This window comes from Chrysochloris asiatica, unplaced genomic scaffold (assembly GCF_000296735.1).
Source record: "Chrysochloris asiatica unplaced genomic scaffold, ChrAsi1.0 scaffold00041, whole genome shotgun sequence".
Taxonomy (NCBI): Eukaryota; Metazoa; Chordata; class Mammalia; order Afrosoricida; family Chrysochloridae; genus Chrysochloris; species Chrysochloris asiatica.
The window spans coordinates 6,417,401-6,435,090 of record NW_006408559.1 but is presented as its reverse complement, the minus strand read 5'-3'; the positions used below and the strand labels follow the sequence as shown (position 1 = coordinate 6,435,090).

The window sequence follows — 17,690 nt, the reverse complement described above, 5'->3', positions numbered from 1 at the left end:
GATGCAGACCGTGCAGACCCGGTCAGGAGGCCAAGCCCCTGTGTGCCCAAGCGTTGTTGACCGTCCAAACCATAGGCTCTGAGGATCAGACTTTAGCTACCTAGTAGACACAGCAAACTGTCCCTCATCTGATTATTCAGTAATGCTTGTTAGTAATCTCATACATGAGTCCTTGATATCCACAGACAAATGTAAAAACCTTCCCTAAAAGCCGAGACTGTAAATTCCAAAAAGGCAAGTCCTCCCCACCATCCTAAAAAAAAAGCTAAAGAGGATAGAGAGAAACACTGTTAACTGATGATATATGGAGGGGATGATAATCAATGTAATGAAACAAGCTATATGAATGGTTGAATGTGAAGCTGATGATGTGCCCTGTAAATTTTCACTCAATCCAAAATAAAAACATTTAATTAAAAAAAAAAAAAAAGATTCTAGCTGGATTAAAAAGGGAAATAGAGACAGTTCTCTTTATGACGTCAGGATAATAAAAGACATCTTACACAAAATTACAACCATAAAGAAAAAATAATGAGAAATGTTATTGTATACAAACTTAAAATTTCTTTATGAAAAGAAAAAAAAAAGGAAAAGATAACCTACCAACTGTAAGGAAAAATTTGGAATCCATTTAACAGACAAAGGATTAGAATACAGAATACATAAAGAACTTCTACAAGTAGAAAAAAAGAAACAAAGTCTAACAAAAATAGGAAATAAGTACTTGAATAGGCAATTCACAAAGGAATAAAACTAAACAGCCAGTATTTTTAAAAAATTTTAAAGTGTTGTTGTTAAATGCTGTTGAGTCAATTCAGACCCACAGTGACCCTGTCGGTATAGGGTTTCCAAGGAGCAGCTGGTGAGCTTGAGCCACTGACCTTGCAGTTCAACCGATTTTGAAGTGTGACGTATTAGCCCACAGTGCCACACCAGGACTTAACTAATTATCAAAGAAGCACAACTTTAACTAAATAAGATACTAGTTCACTACAATCACAACAGCAAGAAACATTAAGTCAAATAAGCAATACTTGTTAAAGAGTATGTGGAGTAACAGAGGTTGTGGTAGGAACATAACCGATTTAAATACTCTAGGGAACAATTTGGCAATACCTAGCTGAGTCCTGATGTGGCGCTGTGGGTTAATGAGCCAGACTACAAAGCCGTTTGAACCGCAAGGTCAGTGGTTCAAGCTCACCAGCTGCTCCTCCAAAACCCTATACAGGGTCACTGTGGGTCGGAACCGACTCGACAAAACTTAACAACAACAACAGAGTTAACAAGCAGCCCTGGTAGCGTAGTGAGTTACAAGTCTGGCTGCTAACCCCAAGGTCAGCAGTATGAATCTACCAGTCACTTCTAGGAAGAAACGAGAGGCTTTCTGCTCATAAAAATTCACAGTGTGACACTGTAGGATAAGCACTGGAGTGCAAGGTCAGTTTGAACCACAGGTCGGCAGTTCAAACTCACCAGTCATTCCTCAGAAACCCTGTACAGGGTCAGTATGAGTCAGAACCGACTCAATGGCACTTAACAACAACAAAAATCAAGCAATTCCATTTGGGAATACTATCCCACATGTCCGTAAGGAAACAAACACATATAAGGAAACCCATTGTAGTATGGTTAAAGAGTAAAAAGTTGAAGAAAACTAACTTTATCTCAAAAATTTCGTTTATTCACACAACTGGAAAGGACACCAGAACTGAAACAAATGAATAATAGAAATCAGTGTATCCTACTGCAGTTGCTAGAAGATATGACAACAGTATTTCAAATATCAGCAGGGTCACTCATAGTGGACAATCAATGGAGATGAAACTACGAGGGTGAATCTAAAATTATCCCCACTCTGGGTGAAGAATTTATTTTCATCAATTCTTAGAGAAGACAAAGGCATCATTTTTCAACATAATCTCCTTGCTTTTCAATACACTTTGTCCACCTGTCAACAAGCCTCCATACTCCCATATTAAAAAAATGTTTCAGGCTGAGCTGCAAGCTGTCTTGACTTCTTCATCAGAGGTGAATCTTCATTCTCCATGGGTTGCTTTCAGGGGACCAAAGAGGTGAAAGACCCATGGAGCAAGATCAGGAATATAGAGAGGATGCTTTAACACCTCAAAAAGAAGTTTTTGCAGAGTGTCAACAGTGTGAATGTGCATTGTCATGCAAGATCACAGCATGCTGGGAAACAATTCTCTGCCTTTAATCCTTTAGGAGCATCTCACTGTAAGGAGCACTGTTGATTGTTGAACCTTTTCCTGATAGTGTTCCAATACTGGCCTTTGAGGATCCCAGGAAACCATAAGCATCAAGTTTCCAGCAGATGGTTGTCCTTTGAGCTTTGTCTTGGTCAGCGATTGAGGGTGATTCCACTACACACTCTGATGCTTACTCTCAGGCTCTTAGTGATGGATGCAGGTCTTGTCACCAGAAACATTTTTTCATAAGAAACTTTTACTTTCCTTTGAGTATTGGTCCAAATTTTGTTTGCAGATTTTGTTTGTTTATGCTCTTCCATGAGCTATTCCGGTACTCATTTTGCACAAACTTTTCGAAACCCAAGTCTGCCATGAACTATTTCATAAGCAGAGCCATGGCTTTCCATACACTCCACTGTCACTGTCTTCCCAACAGAATCATTTCATGTACACGCCCAGTGTCGTCATCAGTCATGGACATGGGCAGGTGTTTTAACATAACCACCGTGCGGATATTTTTTGACTCACCCTCGTAACACAGACTAGGAAACACTAGGAAAAAGGAACTGGCAATCTAACTTCTTTAAAAAATGGTAACTGAACACCTTCTGAGTAACAGTGGAGCTCTGTCTGGTACAGCGCAGGAAGACAAGCCCCACAGGTTAGAAGACAATCAAAATACGACTGGGGAGGAGCTGCCTCCTCAAAATAGAGCCCACCTTACTGATGGACTAAAGCTCTCAACACTTTAATCTGCTGATGTGGCACGACTCAAAATGGGAAGATACAGCTGCGACATCCATTAATAATTGGAACATGAAATGAGCTAGGAAAATAGGAAGGTGTAAAAAATTAAATGGAACATATAACGATCAATATCCTAGGCATTTTTATTGTTGTTAAGTGCCATCTAGTCACTTCTAACTCATAGCGACCATGTATAATGTTTCCAAGAGCAGCTGATGTGTTTGTACCGCCAAACTTTCGGTTTCAAACCAACCTTGTGGTCCTGTGCTTACCCTAGGGTGCCACACCAGGACTCCTGAAACTTACTGATATTGGCCATTTTAAATAAGACAAAGAAAAACAGTGTCACATTCACTGTGATAAGATAATATCCATACACCTATAAGGAAGACCAGAGTCCTGGTGTGGCACAGTAGGATATACACTGGAGTTCCAGCCTCAAGGTCAGCAGCTCACACCCACCAGCCACTCTTCATAAACCCTATACAGGGTCTCTATAAGTCAGAACCAACTCCATGCCTCCATAAAAGCAACAACAAAGACCAGTTCATGTAACTATGATTCAAATGTACACACAATCATTGAAAATGCTTACCAACTTCTGCAATCTTAAAATGGTCCAAAATGCAATCAGGATACATTGATATTTAATGGTGAATGAAGCAAGAAAGTTGGAAACAAAAAAGGATCAATAGCTGTAAATTACGGCCTTGGTGATAGAAATTATGTCAGAGATCACATGATAGAATGCTGTAAGACCAACAACCTATTCATTGCAAATACCTTTTTTTTTAGATTTGAAGCAATGGAGTTGGTGTACTACTCTCTCTTTTTTTTTTTTTTTTTGTAATGCTTTATTTATAAAGGAGCTCTAATAGCGTAGTGGTTACAAATCGGGCTGTGAACTGCAAGGTCAGCAATTCGAAACTACCAGCTGTTCCGCGGGAGAAAGATGAGGCTTTCTGCTCCCGTAAAGATTTATAGCCTCAGATACCCTGTACTGGGTCGCTATGAGTCGGAACCAACTTCACAGCACATAACTGTTGCAGACCGTGTAAGCCTGGTCAGAGGTTCGAGGCCCTATAGGCCCGAGTGTAACAGATCTAGCTACTTGACAGTTAGTGGCAAATTGTTTTATATGTTGCAGACCGTGTAAGCCTGGTCAGAGGTTCGAGGCCCTATAGGCCCAAGTGTAACAGATCTAGCCACTTGGCAGTTAATGGCAAATTGTTTTTCATCTTAATATCTGGTTATGTTTTATTAATTGCAAATACGAGCCCTTATTATCCACAGAGAAATATTAGAACCTCCTAAAGCCGAGACTAAAGGTTTCAAAGTTCAAGCCTTTCTCCAAAGGATTAACTAAAAATATCTTAGCTACTTCACAGTTCTTTGTTCTACAGACAAAAAAGCCATCCTCCCTGAATCTCTCCCAAGTGTTAGCTATTCAGCCAAGTTCCTGAAAACCTGGCTCAGGAAACCGAAACAGTTTTGTCCTTACCTCTCACCTTCCCCCAACTGAGCTCAGGGGCTATATATATGTTAATTGAGCCTGAGAAGCCAAGTTGCGGGCCTGGGATTCGAACCAGCGAAGTACGATGTAAAGTTACCTGAATGTCTGGAAAATTACTGATGTTAGCTGTATCCTGTTTTAGTCCCTCCCAGCTTGGTGTGAAGCTCCTCCCCTAAATAAAACAGAGGCCCAGGCCTCCCCAGGTGTGCATTACGGGTTGGAGGGCATGCAGTACAGATTGCAGGGCAGTGAGTTGCTGCCTACAGAGGCCATGATGCCTGTACTCCCAAGTCTGCCCACCAGTGATGTATCCACCCTGGCTTTGGGGTGCCTCATTGTCTCCCTTCTTCTGTCTGTCTGTGTATTCTTTTGCTATCTCTATCGTCGCCAGGTATCTCCTCCTCGTGAACCGAACCCCTATGTCGAGGCCGGTCCCCGACACATAACAACAACAACATTGTGAATTCTGTGATAGTTTACATGGGAGAACATTACCTTTACATTCATCCTATCATATATCATTTCATTGCCATGGTTACAATCCCCTCCACGCATCATCAACTAACCCCTCTGCCTCTCTGAGTCTAAAGTCCCCAGCTGCTCCCTTTCTCCACGTCATCATCTCTGCCTCCATCTCTGGCATCACTGCTTCTCTGGGTAGGGTCCTGCTTTCCACTCTTCTCCCTTGATGGTCCCAGGGACCTCCGTTCCTAGAATGCATAGTCAATCACTCCCATCCTTTTGCTACAAAATGTCTACCTTTCCATTTCCAACTCTCACAATTAGTCCTGATAAAAATTATTCACTATTGTATCACAAGAGACCTATCCACATTTCCTTTCATCAGCCCTACCCACACAGACTGGATACTACTCACTGGAGATTCTACCTTCCTCCATGCCCTCTGGATCTAGGTTCCCTCTTGAAAGCTTGTAAGCCAGTCACTTCTTGCCATTGTAGCCCCCCATTTGGGTAGCCAATGTCCAAGTGCCCATCCTTGTCTACTCTGTGTATGGAGGGGGTAGGAATACAAATTACCTTTTTACAACATAAATGATGACTATACACATGGACCTCAACAGATGGAATACACATGAATCAAATCAACTACATACACACACTTACCATATTCTGATTGCTGACGCCTGAAATAAAATATAGCACATATGCATTGCTGCTTTTGTTGTTAAATGTTGTCGAACTGGTTCTGATTCATAACAACCCTTACAGGGTTTTGCAGTCCAGTGCTGATCCATAGCAACACACCGGAAGTCCCATACATTCATTACTAATACGTAAACCCACAAGGAACCTGGAAGGTAACTCATTTTCTTCTGGTGGGAACCCCACAGTCAAGAAAAATGCTGACGTCCACTTGATACTAAAAATAAGTTTTGTTTCTGTGTCTCCCAAGGGCAGACCATTCTTAAACCACCTTCAGGGCAAAGCTCTGGACAGCGAACCAAAAGATCAGCAGTTCAAACTCCCCAGCTGCTCTGAGGGAGGAAGGTGTGGCAGTCTGCTTCCATTAAAGTTACATGTGGAAACCCTGTGGAAGAGTTGTACTCTGTCACGAAGTCACTGAGTCAGAATGAACTGAATGGCACCTGACAACAACTCAGAAAGACCTGGAACACATTGGATCAGGAGAGAAACTGAAGGCTGTGGAATACTCTTGCTTGAATAAGTTGCTTCCAACATATTCACAAAAAATTATTTCCTATCTTATCAATTTATACGCAAAAACAAAGTTCTAACATAAAAAAGAAAGCCTTCAGAGAATTTGTGGACCATCAACTTTATAAATTCTAACTCATAGAGATTTCAGTTTTCAGAATGGGAATCATTAACTATCTCCCTCAGAAGCAAAAGCCTCTCAACGCCATGCTACCGTGATTTAGGAACTGGTTTCTTACAGTCTACTTATGCAGCTGTTCCAGGGGTAGACAATGCATACATACTAATCAGAGTCACTTCTCACAACAACCACAAAGACTTAGGATCCAGCCAGGGCTCACCTGAGAGGGCTCAGGCACCTCAAGGGGGCTGTGGGGAACAGGCAACATGCATGACAGGATCCAGAGAGCAAAGGGAGTGTGTGTTTGCACCTCTTTGCCCAGGTGAGTGGCTTACCAGCATGTCGGTGGCACTGAGATAGTGCTTGCTGGCCATGCACCGCTCCAGCTTCTGGGGCACTTGCTTGATATTCTCAATTTCATCCAGCAGGTTCAGGACGTGCTTGTGTTCGATTCCCTCGATCCACAGTTTCCTGAGCTCATCCCTTTTGCAATGCAATAGCATCTTACAGGAGAGCAGGTTCTCTTTCACCTACAACGAGACAGAGGCGATCTGGGGTCAGTGCAAAGTCTTGTAACCCAGACCTGTATGAAAGGAGCGTAGTGGTTACGAATCGGGCTGCTAACCTCAAGGTCAGCAGTTCAAAACTACCAGCTGTTCCGTGAGAGAAAGATGAGGCTTTCTACTCCTTGAAAGATCACAACCTTGGAAACCCTGTACAGGGTCGCTATCAGTCAGAACTGACTCCACAGCACATAACAAAAAAACAACAACAGTTCCCCACTGGAACTTGTATATGTAATTCGCAAGCAGCTTAAACCCCTTGGGTGGTCATCTTGCAAAATTCTAATCCTGGTGCTGACATTGAGACAGACACACTTGGACATGTTTCAACCTCTCTGTGTGTGTATTGTCTCTGGTATGAAATGACCTACCTTTGAGTCTAGAAAAATTACCTATGATATAAAGCATGCTGAAAATCTGAGTACCACACAGATACGAGCGTGTCTATGGAGAGAGTCTACTCTTTTTCCTCCTCCACTGGACCTTGCAGAGATCCTGCACACCTGGAAGAACCTTCTAGCTCTTCAACTTCCGCCAAAGTACCAACCAACAAAATAGACATTCATATCAATGGACTAAAAGAAAAAAGTTTCTAGAGTAGAGTAGTTGTGGTATGGTGTTTTTTAAGTGCTGTTGAGTCACTTCCAACTCATAGCAACCCTGTGTAGGGTTTCTGAGAGCAGCTGCTAGTTTAGATCTGCTAACCTTGTGGTTAGAAGTGCTGTGCTTATCCTACAAATTATTGCATTGCTGTAGGTTTTTACAACTAAATGCAGTAGGCAGGCAACAGGGGGAAAGCAACACGAGTCCACTAGGGGATGGTCATGGTTTCCAGATTGAAAAGGCACACCAAATGCTCAAGACAATGGGTGAAAATGACCCAAGCCAGGGCACCTTAACATGAAACATAAGAACACAAAGACAGACCACCAAAAAAGCTTCCAAAGGAAAAAACCAAACAGGACCCAGACAAAGGACTATGAATCTGAAAGGCATCAGACTTTTCATAAGACCCACAAAACAAAGGAGCAATACCTTCAAAACTCCAAGAGGGAAGTCTTTTCCAGAAAAAAAAAAAACTATCAATCAAGTGTGAGGATAGAATAAAAACAAATTCTAGGGGGAACAAACAAGATGGCGGATCGGGTGAACGTATAGCAGAGAGCTCAGCCAACAACAACACAGAATACCTGACCAAGCAGGCTCAGGGGATGGTCCCAGAACTCTGAACCGCATATAAAGGAATACTTAGAAGGTTGGAAGGCTCACAGCTGGGAGAATTTGTGGCAGAAGCAAGAAATCTATTGCTTTCTAGTCCGGGACACTCGGCTGCTCCAGGAGCTGCCATCTTGGGTGAGACCACGTGGGGGAAGGATCAGAGCGGCCACAGATGCCTGGCAGAACCGCTGAGATAAAAGGTGTGGACATTCTTCTCTTTTGGTATCTGTTCATTGGTCCCTTGCTGTCTGCGCACTTCCATTCTGGTGACTATAGGGGTGCCTGAGCTAGTGGGCACCCCAGCCCCACCCTCGGAGGGTTCTACTACGCATGCGCACAGATCTCCTCGAAATTTAAAGAGACAGTTTCCAATTAAAACCAAACGGCCACAGCCGGCCCTGAACTGTTTCCAACTAGAAACAAGTCCTGAACGGGGATTGTGGAGCGGGACAAGCAGACAAAAGAGGAAGTAGGCCGAAAATTAAATCCATCTCATTAGGGGTCTTCCTCTTTTTCTCTGACCCTCCACCTTATCCAGCATGACATCCTTCTCCAGCGACTGTTTCCTCCGGACAATATGTACAAAGTAGGAGAGACGAAGCTTAGCCATCCTGGCCTCCAAGGAGCACTCTGGCTGCACTTCTTCCAAAACAGATCTATTGGTTCTTTTGGCAGTCCATGGCACTTTCAGTATTCTCCTCCAACACCACAACTCAAAGGCATCAATTCTTCTACGATTTTCCTTATTCACTGTGCAGCTTTCGCATCCATATGAGGCTATTGAAAATACCATGGCATGGGTCAGGCGCACCTTAGTCAATATTTCTGTTGTTATGAAAGGATAACTGACTATCGACTTAGCCAAGAACTAGGATACAATCAGAGAGAGGAGAGAAGATGATGGAAGAAGATGAGGCGAGGCAGGAAAAAGAATGAGAAGGCCTGGACCCTCATCTTCCATAGCTGGAAGTCAGCACACAATATCTAAAATAGGGGAAGAGAAGAATGTATATATATTATGTAGAAATATAAAAATAGAAATACCTGAAGAAAACCATTGAAAGTAAAAGTCAGTGAGTGCCTCAGATGTATGTGCTAGATACTTGGTAGCATGAGGCAGGGAATCTGGTTTTTAATCAACACTTGTGGTTTTATTTAACTTTTTACACATATTCCTAGATTTCCTGGGAGTTCTTGGTCCTTGGGTTAAGAACTCCAGCTAGCCAATCCACTCTATTTTAAATCTTAGTTAAATCTGTTAGAATTTGATTTCTGATATTCTACACATTATCGGTTTGGTTCTGTAATTCTCAGCTTTTTCTTCGGCAGGCAGTGGTTACTATGGAAACAGTTTAAAATAAATCTTATGTCATACAACACCCAACTATGCTCTTGATCAAGAGAACAGGGGATAAACTTACGGAGTGTCGGTAAATCTTGGCAAAGACCTTCCCAAGTGGAAAAAGAACAAGATGGCATCTTACACTAGGATATACACAATGTAGTCAGCTTGCTTCTCACTTTTGCTTACTCCATGGGAGAAGATGTGAAAAGGAAGGTAAAAATTTGTGAAGAAACACTTTGGCATCAGGCTATGTAGAAGCTGAGCATCGCCAAAATTATCCCCTAAACTGAGGTAACCAAAGCTGGAAACATGAGGAGCCGTGTTTTCCTATGTCCTTTGGAGTCAGTTCTGACTCACAGTGACCCGATAAAGGGTTTCCAGGAGCAGCTGGTAGGTTTGAACTGCTGACCTTGTGGTTAGGAGTCCAGTGCTTAATACACAGTGTCACACCAGGGCTCTAGCGCCATAAGAAGTTTTAATACTAAACTACCCTGAGGTGTCAGCGTTTGGACTGAAATGTCACAGTTATAAGGAGACGTCCATTGAAAACCTGAGGAAAGAATACTACTCAGCAATCAAAGGGAAGAAACGTGAAAAACCTCAAAACCATGACGCTGAACAAAAGTCAGACACGAGAATACACACTGGGTGACTCCCTTTTTTCTATACTGTCCTAGAACAGGCAAAACCAACCCATCCTGACAGAACTTAAAAATCAACAGTTGCTTGGGGCAGGGTGTGAGGAGAACTGAGGATGAGGAGCCAGAACGAAGTAGCTGGTTGGCTGGACACTTTTCAGAGTAGAGACATTTGCCACAGGCTTACTGACCTGTACTCTCAAATCTGTGTGTCTTGAGAGTATTCTAGTGTCTGTAAGTTTTACCTCAATAAAGACAATCTTAAAAAAAAAAAAAAAGGTAGGGAAGGAAATAAAGCTATGTCCATCAGAGAACAACAACATGTAAATATGAGAAAAGTTCCAAATTATTCCTAAACATTTACTCATATTTCTCAAATTCCTGATCTATGTTCTACTTCCATAAAGGTGGTATCTTAATTCTACTCTATTTCATTTCTAAAGGTAATCAAAACTTTCTTAAACAAAACCATGAACCTAGGCAATTCAAAGTGTGACATCAAAGAGAAGCACAGAAATCCTTCCTCAAAACCCAGTGTCCTTCCTTTCCTCAGAATTCTAATCAAGTCATAGTTGTTCCTAGTCACCTGGTCAACAACAGTTTCAGAATACAGGAAGTGCAAACTCACTGCTGTCAAGTTGATTCCAACTCACAGTCAAACGCTATAACACAGGGCAGAACTGACCTCTATGGTTTCCAAGGCTGAAATCTTAATGGAAGCAGACTGCCTCACTTTCTGCCTTGAAGCAGCTAGTGGGTTTGAACTGCCAACCTTTAGGTTAACTGTCCTGCGCTTTAGTCACTGCATCACCAGGGCTCTTTTAAGAAGTGCTTAGAAAAAGAGAAAAGGACTCCTGGTGGGGCACTGTAAGATAAGCGCTGGACCACAAAGGCAGTTTGAACCTCAAGCTAGGCAGTTCAAATTCACCACATACTCCTAGGAAACCCTATACAGGTTGCTATGAGTTGGAAACGACTCTACGGCACTTACTGCTGTTACTGAGTGCAGTCGACTCGATTCCAACTCAAAATGTCCCTGTATAAGGTTTCTGAGGAGCAGCTGGTGGAGTTGAACTGCTGACCTTGTGGTTTGCAGTCCAGGGCTGATCCTATAGCCCATGGCACTTAGCAACAAGAAAAAGAGGAACTCCGGACCAGAGGGCCTGAGGGGCTGTCGGGACCTGAAATGTGAAGGGACGCTGACAGCAGAGAAGACTGTTTGCAACCTGACTCCAGGACAGAAGGAGATGAGGAAAGCCTTGGGTCAGCACTGTGGGGTGTTGGAGCAAGTGAACCTTAATAACGCACTGGTTAAGTGCTCACTGCTCACCAAAAGGTGGATAGTTTGAACCTAGCAGTGGATCCCAGCGATCTCTTCCCATAAAGATTATAGCCAAGAAAACCACATGGGAAACTCAAATCTGTCACCATGGGTCATAAGAGTTGAAATCAGCTCAATGGCACACAACAGAGACAAACATCTGAGAGAAGGAAGGAGCAGAGATCACTTCAAAGGGGCTCCTTGGTGTTGTTGTTAAGTACCACTGAATCGGTTCCAATTCATAACAACCTGGTACAGGGCTTCTGAGGAGCAGCTGGTATATTTGAATCATCAATGCTGCAGTACAAATCGAACTTTTGGTTGAAGGCTTATCCTACAGCATCAAAAAATCCTACAACTGCAGCATCCCAATAAACAGAGAAGAGACTGATGATGTCAAGTACTTCATTTCATCTGCATCCAAAATCAATACCCATGGAAGCAGCTGTCAGGAAATCAAATGACGAATCGCACAGGACAAATCGGTCATAAGAGATCTCTGTGAAAATGTCACTCTGCCTGACCAAGCCATGATATTTTCCATCATCTCATACACATGTGACAGCTTGACAATGGACAAGGAAGACAGGAGACAAGCAGATTCCTTCGATTTATGGTGCTGGCAGGGAATACACCATGGGGTGATGTCTAACAGTGGCCTGTCCAGGCTTCTCAGTGGCCTGGCCATTAGCAAGATCTGGCACTGTAGGATAAGCACTAGACTGAAAGGTCAGTTTGAACCACAAGGTCGGAGGTTCAAGCTCACCAGCCACTCTTCAGAAACTATAGAGTCACTATGACTCCACAGCATTTAACAACAACCCACCCCCCCATGTTGAGGTCAACTGTAATGTAATCAATCAATCACCCCCATAAAAAGATGTGCTATGAACAGTCAATCAACTGTGAGGCATTTCAACCGTGTTTTAAACCTGTAACCTATAAGGTGGTGGTGCTGATAGTCTTACTCCTATTATGGAATCCAATGGTGCTCTGGTAGCGTAGTGGTTACGAATCAGGCTGTGAACCGCAAGGTCAGCAGTTCGAAACTACCAGCTGCTGCGCGGGAGAAAGATGAGGCTTTCTACTCCCGTAAAGATTTACACCCTCGGAAACCCTGTACAGGGTCACTATGAGTTGGTTCCAACTCCACGGCACATAACAACAACAACAACATTATGGAATCCAGGTGTGATGCTGTGGGTGAATGTGCCAGACTGCAAAGTCGCTTCAACTACGAGGTTGGTAGTTCAAGCTCACCAGCTGCTCCTTGGAAACCCTATTCAGGTTCCTATGGGTCGGAACCGACTCAATGGCACTTAACAACAACAACAATTATGGAGTCCTGGTGCGGCACTACAGGATAACCATTAGACTGCTAACCACCAGTTAAGTGGTTCAAATCCACAGCCACTCCACAGAAACCCTATGCAGAGTCACTATGAAATCAAAACCAACTTGACGGCACTTAACAGTATTTTTATTACTGAGCAGTGTGGTGACTCTGTAGGATAAGCACTGGGCTGTGAATCACAGGGTCAGCGGTTCAAGTCCATCAGGCACTCCTTGGAAGAACACATAAGACATTCTGCTCCCACAAAGATTTACAGCTTCAGAAACTCTATACAGGTTCTCTACGAGTCAGAAATGATTCGAAGGTACATAACAAAAACAATTATTATTTCAGTAACAAATGTATACATAAGCATTTTGATAGGCAGTCTCCTGACCCAAGGTCTGATCCATTTTTCCATGGAGTTTTATAGACAGACCCTTGTTGTTGTTGTTGTTAGGTGCCATCGAGTCAGTACCACTCCTAGCAACCTTATGCACAGCAGAACGAAACACTGTCCGATCCCGGGCCAACCTCACTACTGTTGCCACGCTGGAGTCCATCAGTGCTGCCACTTGGCCAATCCATCTCTTTTTCTCTGACCCTCCACCTTACAAAACATGATCTCGTTCTCCAGCGACTGCTCCCTCCTGACAATATGTCCAAAGTATGAGAGACGAAGTTTGGCCATCTTGGTCTCCAAGGAGCACTCTGGCTGCACTTCGTCCAAAACGGATCTGTTGGTTCTTTTGGCAGCCCGTGGCACTTTCAGCATTCTCCTCCAACACCATAACTCAAATGCATCAATTCTTCTACGGTCTTCCTTATTCACTGTCCAGCTTTCACATGCATATGAGGTTACTGAAAATACCATGGCTTGGGTCAGGCGCACCTTAGTCCTCAAGCTGACATCTTTGGAAAGGCCCTAAGAAGAATAATTTTTCACACATTGCTCTCAGCTCTGCTTAAGAGTGTTCTGGAACAATAGATCATTTTCAAACTGCCCTTTAAACTTGTGTTTCCCATGTAGTCCTCCCTTCTCTTCACTTAAGTTGTTTTGTTTCTGTGTTTCAGCTGCCATTCTAGGGACTTAAATTCTCAGAGCAGCTCTGTTCAACCCTCTCCGAAGGCAGTAGCTTACGTAGGAGTTGCAGTTGGGGAACACTACACAAAAGAGCACCTGAACGTGGTTACCTGATGGGAAAGAAGTGCGCTGCCGCCTGCTGGGGTGACTGAATCCATGCTTGCCAGACCAATGTGGAGGTCCGAATGAGGCCACAGCTTAGTGTGTCCAGTTCTAACAACCCAATAGCCAGCCTTGTTCCCTCTTCACACACGCAGTCAGCGTCTTCCATCCTGTGACTGGGCTGCCGGTAACCTCCTACCAAAGGCCTGCTGTTGGACGCGGCTATGGTTGATACTAGCTATAGTTACTCTTCATTCTAATCTTACTTTTCAAGATACACTTTCAAAAAGGTATTTCACTGAAATGTCTAAGTAACAAATGTTGCAGGACTCGATGATTAAGCCCAAACAACCTTCCAGAATCACATACAGTCAACTCCATGACCAGGCATCATTAGGAGTGAGGAGCTTGATGAAGCGCCCACAGGGCCGCCACCTCAGGTGAAATGTCAACTGTTTTCCCACTGCTCACGAGAGAGACAAGGCCCCAGTCTCCTGCTCCCGCCTGTCCTGCTCCCACTGTTGTTGTTACATGCTGGAGAGTCTGTTCCAACTCACAGCGACCCTGGAGAGCATTTCCGAGGAGCGGCTGGTGAGTTTGATCTGCCAACCTTGCAGTTTAAATGGACATACGGTTGCGTGCTTATCCTACAGCGCCACACTGGGACTCCTTCTGCTGCTGTGAGAAACATCACACAAAACTAAACTCACCATCACCACCCAGTCAATTCCAGCTCACGGTGATCCGGAGGCCAGAGCAGAACTGCCCTATGGGGTTTCCAAGGTGGTAACCTTTATAGCAACAGACGGCCTTCACTTTCTCCCATGGAGCGACTGGGTTCAAACTACTAACTGTTAAGCTCAGCACTTAATCACTGTGCTACCAAGGCTCCTGGAATAAGCACTGTTGCTGTTGTTAAGTACCACAGAGTTGGTTCTGACTCATCGCACCCCATACAGACTTTTCGAGGATCAGCTGGTGGGGTTGAACCACTGATCTTGTGGTTCACAGTCCAGTGCGTACCCTATAGTGTCTTACCAGAAGTCCCGTAATACAGCACTATATGGTACCTAAACAGCAACAAAAAAGACAATTTGTAAAAGCTGCTGTCAAATGGATTCCAACTCACGGCAACCCCATGTGTTTCAGAGTACAGCTGCACTCCATAGGGTTTCTATGGCTCCAGTCCTGGTGTGGCACTGTAGGATAATCACTGGACTGCTAAACATAAGGTCAGTGGTTCTAACCCACTAGCTGCTTCTCAGAAACCCTACATAAGGTCGCTATGAGTCGGAACTGACCCTGTGGCACTTAACAACAACGAATCTTACAGAAGTAGATAGCCAGTCCTATGTTCCAAAGCACTGCCAGTGGACTCAAACCATCAACTTCCTGGTTAGCAGTTGAGTGAAATCTATTATCGCCAACCAGTCAGCTCCTACCACAGAACCGAGCACGTAGCTGGTGCTCAACAAATACTTACTGAGTGAATCTTCATAATACCCTTGTGGCAAAGAAACTCGTCAACTCAGATCTACACATCCTCAGTATCTTGTAGCCCAATGACTACAGAGTCAGTCACGTTTCTACTTTTAAAAAAATGATATACCTGAATTTTACATATAATAAGAAATATTGTATGTAATTCAAAATCAAAAGACAGGGAAAAAAACTAGTGTGGAATATAGTGAGGAAACATGAGTGTTTCGTGAGTAATAAGAAATGGGACTTTCACGGTTCAGAATGTTCAAATTCTGCAGTGAAAACCATCTCCTTTTCATTTCCCCCCAACATTTTTCTTCTCCTACTTATCACTAAAGGCTTTTTTGAAAAGAGCATTGTCAGCCCTTAATTTCTTTCTCCCATATCGAAGCTCATTCATAACACTGAGTTATGTGACATTTACGCTCATGGGCACTGTCGGATGTAACAGAGTTTTCTTTTTCTGTTTTGTAGAAATCAGGGTGGTGAACGTGCCCATCGGGAGGGGGCTCGCTCTCCCAACTGCAGGCGGGCACTTTGTTAGCAGTCAAGACGCTATCGAAGACGGAGAGGAGCAAGGAGACGAGGAAGGAATCATGGCCGGTCTTTCCTCAGAGATTTGGACAAAGTCCCCACAGCCAACCCAACTAATCAGAAAACACAAATACCAAAAGGTCCCTCACCCTCGCTGTGATTACTTGTGGCAGAGGGAGAAGGTCAGTGCCTCTCTATATTCATCTGCTGACCCCCTGAGCTCAGTGGACTGGGCCAAAATGAACTACAGTTGACTTTAAATCTAGACCAATGGATCTATAGCCTTACCTAGTTTCACAGATAAATCCATATGATGAACTTGTCACTTGAAAAGGTTAAGAGTTATTAGAGTATTCCTTTCAAAATGCCCAGTTGATTTTAAAATGTAAAGAGGTCAGCACAGTGCTTCAAAAAAGGTTAAAAGCATGTTGACTCTGGATTTGGAGCCACTGGAGGCTGGAAGTCGTCCATCAGCAAGGTTCTGAGAAGAATAATGTATGTATCTGCTTGCAGAATCTTAATATAAGGCCTAGGGGACAGGAAGCTGCATCTCTGGGAATGCTGGGAGCACCGCTATCACTGGGCAGGCCCTTCCCAGGAGCCCCTATCCATCTCCTAACGCAGAGTTTCACACCATGGTCTGTGCAGCCCTCAACCCCCAGATGCCGAGGGGCAAGGAAGGCCCCCAGCGTGAGGATCTGGACCTCACACCCCAACACCAAACAAGAGGACAGCACTCTCTTAGTGTTTGTAAGTTGGGGTTCTGAAAAATCTCTCACTGAAAACCAAACCCATACATGAGTTCTGCAAAACTAGCTCAATAAAGAAGAAACTACAGACCAGCAGAAGGACTTCAGGGTCCGAGGGAGCAGAGAGCGAGTTTGAACTTTGCTGAATGGGATTCGGGCGTAATCAGGGCTCAGTACATGGCTGCACTCACTGTTAAATTATCAAAAAGTTGCACTGAAAGGTACTAGGAGTGGCCCTCAAAACACACAGGAAAGAATGACACAGAGCAGGATGTGACGGAATATTTGATACAGTCCTTGGATAGGTCATCTCTTATACAAGTATTAAAAAAAAAAAAAAAACCCTTTCGACCCATTGTACCCAATAAGTACTAAGGCAGCCAGGACACAGAGCTTTTCCAGGACCTACAAAGGAAGGGGCAGGAGGAAGAGAGAGTGAAAGCAAAGAAAGAGCTCCAAGACATAAAAGCAAACTTTTAAATCAAGAGTGATACAATGTCTGTCACTACTAAAACATGACATTCAAGGATTTTGGTATTCACAAACATTTTAGTGTATTTTCAAATAATTTGTAAGCATTTTGTCTTTATGTCACAAAAATCACCAAGAATGTTCAATCATTACCGGGAACTCACAACCAACTTCCTATCAAGTGAAAAAATAAAAAAGCAAAAAAATAAAATAAAATAAAATCATTTCAAATCACTGCTAAAGCAACGTATATGTATATCCAAAAGGGTTTCAAAAAGTTGGTGAAAAAAATTCTATAATTTTTCAATTCCATTTTCCCATGAACTTTTCGAAACCACCTCACCATATATATGAGTGTGTCATAGCCATTCTGTATACAGTTTTGGAGGAGCGGCTGGTGAGCTTGAACCACTGACCTTGTAGTTCAAACCAACCCTGCAGTCCAACGCATTAACTCACTGCACCACACCAGGACACCATATATATCTGTGTGTGTATGTATATAAGTGTATTATATGCATATATGTGTGTATATGTATATAAGTGTATATATTATATATGTATATATGTAAGGAGCTCTGGTAG

General features: G+C 43.3%; 1 protein-coding gene across 1 annotated transcript in view; it reads right to left on the bottom strand.

Moving 5' to 3' along the window:
- The window catches only part of EXOC4 (exocyst complex component 4), a 947,076-nt gene that overhangs the window by 891,734 nt on the left and 37,652 nt on the right, over positions 1 to 17,690 (bottom strand). Inside the window, 1 exon segment of the mRNA XM_006861146.1 lies at positions 6,601 to 6,795. Coding sequence (XP_006861208.1) covers positions 6,601 to 6,795 — 195 coding nt within the window.